General features: G+C 30.3%; 1 protein-coding gene across 1 annotated transcript; it reads left to right on the forward strand.

The window, feature by feature from the left end:
* The first annotated feature begins 3,147 nt into the window (after positions 1-3,147).
* Positions 3,148-3,923, forward strand: LOC145568933 (RING-H2 finger protein ATL70-like). Its single transcript, XM_081628317.1, has one exon. The coding sequence runs from the start codon at positions 3,154-3,156 to the stop codon at positions 3,715-3,717; it is 564 nt and encodes a 187-aa protein (XP_081484443.1). The 5' UTR covers positions 3,148-3,153; the 3' UTR covers positions 3,718-3,923.
* Positions 3,924-6,000: the final 2,077 nt, after the last annotated feature.

Raw genomic sequence — 6,000 nt, forward strand, 5'->3', positions numbered from 1 at the left:
ATGTTTTATACTCTATCGATCATATAAGATCAATTTTTCGATCTTATTGTTTACTTCTTTCTGGTAACCTTGAAAACATCTTAATATACAACAAGTTCAACTGATTTTGGGGTATATATGTTGATCTATTTTCATTTTAATGATGCGTGTGATGTGTTTTGTTTGCGAAAAGAAGTTGAGGGCAATGAAGTTTCTGAATTAGCACATAGCCATTTGCAGCAGAAAATGGTGAAGCTATTAAGAATGCATGGAGTGATCTTTAGATATTCCAAGTAATTAAGCAATTCCTTTAGTTAACTAGAAGCTAGAATGAAAGAGTTGGTTTTGCCTTATGGAGGGGATGAGTTTAAGAAGTATTTTGTTATGCATGCACTTGATAATCAGCTTGTTCCTATTGCGAATAATAATATGAGGTTTGTTAAAGTCGTGGAGTTTAATTATTTTTAATTTTGTTAGGTTCATTTATCGTAATTGTTAACCGTAATTGTTTAAAAGACGTAAAAGGAAGCATTTCTGATCATTTTTTGTCAATTTTGACCCTAAGAGCCAAAATGTCCCCCTAAACCGATGAAGAACATGATTGGCGCACGAAAATTGAAAAATTCTTTTTAAACCATTAAATTTAACGGTTTTCTTGACGGTAGGTGGTAAAAAATAATTTTTTGATTTTTTTGTTACAATTGGTAAAAGTCAAAAAAATCCTGAATTAATTTTTCAAACAATATAACTATATAAGTAAGACATATCAAATCATTTGCGCATGATGACAATTTTATTTCAATCCCCTAGCCAATTGGATAAAGGTTATTTTTAGCAAGTAATAATTTATTTGTTAGATTCAATTTCTAAATTGAATATAGGATTGACTAAAATCCCCATGCCAATTATTCATACACGAATGAATTATCAAGCTCTTAAAGTTAAATTAAATTTCAATTATCACGAGCTTGATTGCTCGAATTAATTCCAAATTATTTGAATAAAGAGTCGGTTGAACAATAGAAATCATCATTATTACACAATAATGAATAAGACTTTTTTTTTTTTTTTATACGTTAAATATTCTTAACTCCGTATTATAGTTTTCATCTATTACAATAATCTTAAATATTTTTATTATACATTTAGGAAGAAAATAATTTGTAACAAAAAAAAAAAACTCGTGCCATACGTTAACTATATTTAAAAAGAATAAATAAACAAAATTGTTATATAGCAAAGATGGTATGACTTATTATTTATTTTCTAATAGACTCGAGTTCAATTCTTGACATAAACATTTTTTGATTGACATGTACCAATTATCTTTGATGACGTGGCATCTTCTTGATGGAAGAGAGGGGTGACACGTGGCGTATGAAAATGTAAAATATTCAATCATGCAACCTAACTAGGCACAAAGGCCACAAACCAATACTCAATACATCAACGAGTCTCAAATTAAGTATTCATTAAAATTTTCCTTTGAAAACGATTTTATTACATTGAAGTTTCGTTAAAGGGCTAAATAGTTTTATTTTATTTTATTTTATTATTTTATTTATATATTTTATTTTATTTTTTATTTTTTATTTTAAATTTTAAATTTATTAATTTATTTATTTGGACGGGATGTAATAATTTCATTAAATAATAGCCATACGACATTTACAATAATAAAGATTTCTAAACGACAGATTTAGATAAAATATCATAACTTTTATAATCAAAATCATAACTAATTTGCATATTTGACATAGCTCATACTCCACCGCGTCAATCAAGCTTGATGCGAGCAATGATTTTCGATGTCTTTGCATCTTTCTAAGTTGAGACCTCCACAATCTGCGCTGATGTTTTGATCGACCGGTTGATGACAAATCCCTGACCCATAGGAATCCAAATCACCTTCCCAATATTATAAGAACCTAAAAAATAAAATTCCCATCCATAGATGAGAATCAAAATCCCAGAAAATTGGGAAAAACCTAGAAAATTGGGACAGACTCTCATAGATGGAGATAACAAAACAAAACAAACAAACCAAAACGCAAAACAAAATAAAAAACTAAATTGAATTAAAGAAAAAGGGTCGAAAATAGTCTAATTTCTAAGAAAACTAAATCCCTAGAAGAGAGAGAAAAGAGGAGAGAGAAGAGAGAAAAAGAAAAAGGAGCGGCGTAGTAGAGCTAAATAGTTTCATTAGACTTTAGAGTGAGATTCTAATAAACTAATTAAGACGATTGAAAATCGATCAGATCCCACATTAATTATTACTTGACCCGTCTCATTGACAATCCTACCCAAAATCATTAATTTTGTGTTTACGAATGTTTTGAAGTTTCTTTAGGAACATATGCCTAATTATTGCCATAATCAAGTTGTTGAATCATGCTTGCGACTAGCTAGTAACAACGCATCAAACAGACAAAAAATTCAACCGTTTTGCCTAAATATCTATAAAAATTAGATAATTCTATTTGGATAATTGAGTTTCCTTTGGAGCTCACTTTAGACCGTTTCCTTGAATACAAAGCATATACTAATATAATACATAGTTCCAATTAAATATCAACGTGTTTTGCACGAAGGACGTCTATAAAGAAAAGACAAATATATCAACGTTAACATATTATTATAATCATGTAATTAACATATTATTAGCAAAATTATATAAATCCAACTAAATGCTCCTAAGAGCTGAGTTAAGAAGGGCCCTTAAGAAACACTAAAAGTTAAACAAATTGTACATCACCATGCATCAAATATCATTAAACTATATAATTATTTGACCTCTTTTTATTTCATATTATAAATTATACATTAAGATAAGAATTTCACATGTAATCTAAAGACTAGACCTCTAATTTTTTATACATACAAAAAAGAATTTCTTACTTCAAATTTCAAATACATCTTCCCTTAATTATTACTCCACCTAGCCATTTGCCTTCCTCATTAGTTGACTTTCTAAATAATCTATTGCCTCCCCTAAATAACCCTTAATTAATACTACATTTTTCTCCTCAACCTAATAACACCCCTTTCTTCTTCCATGGCTACATGTTTAAACTTGTACATAGTAGTCCTTCCCTTAATTTCTCTTACAAAAATCGACTCGAAAATCCTTTTTTGATCCGTCACTACTACAAAAAAACCCAAAAGAGAACCTAAATGAACACGGCCGGTGCTAGTCCAAGCAACACAAGGGATGCAGCCTCAAATAACTCAGATTTTCCGGGAAGAGAAGACACCGTAGGCGGGTTCACCTACGGCTTAGGGGTGTCAATAGGTATTCTTGTACTAATAACAACTATTACCCTGGCTTCTTACTTTTGCACCCGTGATGAAGGAACCACCACGGGGGCTAATCAATCAGAAGAAGAAGAACAAGGACAACAACAACAACAAAGACGAAATGATCAATGTGTGATCGACGTAGAAGGGATCGACGAAAATACGCTCAAGACATACCCAAAGTGCTTGTATTCACAACTAGAGAGTAGCAAGAAAAATGGTTCAACAGTGAGTTGTTGTTCAATATGTTTAGCAGATTATAAAGGGAAAGACGTGTTGAGATTATTGCCAGAATGTGGGCATGTATTTCATCTAAAATGTGTTGATCCTTGGCTTAGAATTCATCCCACTTGTCCTGTTTGTAGGACTTCTCCTTTGCCTACCCCTCAGTCAACGCCTCTTGCCGAGGTTGCTCCTCTTGCTGCGTCGAGAATCGGGTAAATTTCTTTTTTGTGCGCGAATGAGCCACAGGGACAATACAGAGTACAAATTATAGATGGGGGTCGGGGAATTGAACCCGCGACCTAAGTAGCCCAAGACCACATCGGTAAATTAAATTTAGATTTGTTTTTTCTTTCTAAAATGTGTCTTTAATTTTTTGTTGTTTATATATACCCCATAATTTATAAGCCATGGTTTTCTGGATTCTGACAAATTACAGAGCAAAGAAATTAGAAAAGTTAATGTAGGATGGTTTAATTTGCAATTTGAGCATAGTTGACTTTTTTTTTTTTTTTTTTTTTTTTAATTTTTTTTTAATGTGCTTGATTTCTGGACAGAGTATACTTGTATAGAAGATTAACTTTTTTTAATGTAACTGAAACGATTTTTAGCTCTGAATGTCTAAATTTCATTGTTTACTTGTTATATTAATCTACCGATGACTAATTCCTAATGGAGACTCACAGGAAGTAAAGCGGAATAAAGGCAATAGGCAAGCAACTTCAATAACAAGCTAATTATCAAATTAATTAAATTAGTTTTTCATACCATATAGGATTTTAAACTAATCCCATCTTTGTAGCAATTTTATGCCCCAATGATTAGCTACTAATAAGTTATTCCTCCCGTCCCTTAATACAAAGCCTCATTTCCTTTTTGGGTATACCAAAATGCAATGCCTCTTTATATTTAAAGTTTGTATTTTTGATATTATTACCCTCTTTTTGATGAGTTGTCATCTTTATTCCTTTACATTTTTGTACTTTTAACATCAATTCTCAATACTTTCACTCTATCTTTTCAATTATTTCCAACTACTTTTTCTTTCTCTCTATCTCTCTCTTATACATGCACATATGTACTTTTAATCATTAATTTGAAAAAATTTACAACTTTTTTAATTCTCACGCAAAAACCAAAAGTGGCTTTGTATTAAGGAACGGAAGGAGTATTATTTAAATGCTTAATTAGTTTCTCAAAATAAATTTATTAATATATTTCAAGCTCTTGTTCTTTTGAAAAAAAAAAAAATTATAAGCAAATTAGCTTGTCATTAATATGTTTGCCTCCTTGAGTAATTTATTTATTTATTTTTTTTTTTTGTTTCACGAAAACTAGAGAAAAGTGGTGGACAGAATCACAGAAAAGTATAGTTGTGACTTGTGAGTTTATACCACCAAAAATAGTACTTCGCATGAAGTATTTGATGTACCAAAAAAAGAAATTTGAAGCAAAATAAAGGGAAATGATTTTGGCACACCATTATGTGAGAAGAGTTTTGAAAATTGTGCTCTCACAATAGGTGTGTCAAAATCAATTTTTGGTGTGCCTAAATCACTTTCCTAAAATAAAGTATACTGTATTTATATTCTATTTGAATAGGCTAGGTAACCAAATTTATCTATAGATCCTAATATAATCTAATTTTAAAATCTTTTTTAAGTAAAAGTTTAGAAATTATGATTATTTTGTACTCCCTCCGTTCCTTAATTACATTCCTATTTCTAAATTTACACGGGAATTAAGGAACTTGGAGTAATTTTAAAACCCATGATTAGAAAGTACAATGGGAATTGCAAGACATTTAAACAAACATAGAATGATATTAAATGAAGCACACGTCATCAGTCCTTTGAAAAGAAAAAGGACCAATCACATTTGTTTATGAAAAATAAAAAGACCAATCATATTCAGTTATAGTGCTGCATATGGATTTAGAATGTTCAAAAGGGTGAACGAAAATTATGATTTCTGTGCAACCATTAATTGTAAAACAGAAAAATAATTAAAGTAATGCCACATCACAACTATTTAGGGATAATTTGGGGATATTTGGTAAACATCTACTTACTAAAAAGAGAAAGTAGGAATGTAATTTTGAAACACCCAAAAAGGAAAGTAGGAATGTAATTAAGGGACGGAGGGAATACTCTGTAGGGATGTGGCCCTAACCATTTAAATTCGTGTGAAGTTCAATATAACTTATCTTTATCTTAAATTAGTTTGTAGGGTCGTGGCCCTAACCATTAAAAAAATTCACATATATATATTGTTTTTTTTTCTTACAAACTAATCATTGGAATAACTATCTGTTGTTGGATTAAAAAAGAATAAAGTTTTTTTAAATTTAAATAATTTTTTTTGGTGTTTAGAGAGCAACAAGGGCGAGGGTGAGAATCGATATCAAGATCTCCTAAAATTGGGAGAGAAGTTCTAACCACTTGAGCTATCTCTCACTCTCAAATTTAAATAATGAAAAGTATAAATCTTTTAAGCAACATA

The sequence above is a fragment of the Chenopodium album genome, chromosome 11 (assembly GCF_948465745.1).
Source record: "Chenopodium album chromosome 11, dcCheAlbu1.1, whole genome shotgun sequence".
In the NCBI taxonomy this organism is placed as follows: Eukaryota; Viridiplantae; Streptophyta; class Magnoliopsida; order Caryophyllales; family Amaranthaceae; genus Chenopodium; species Chenopodium album.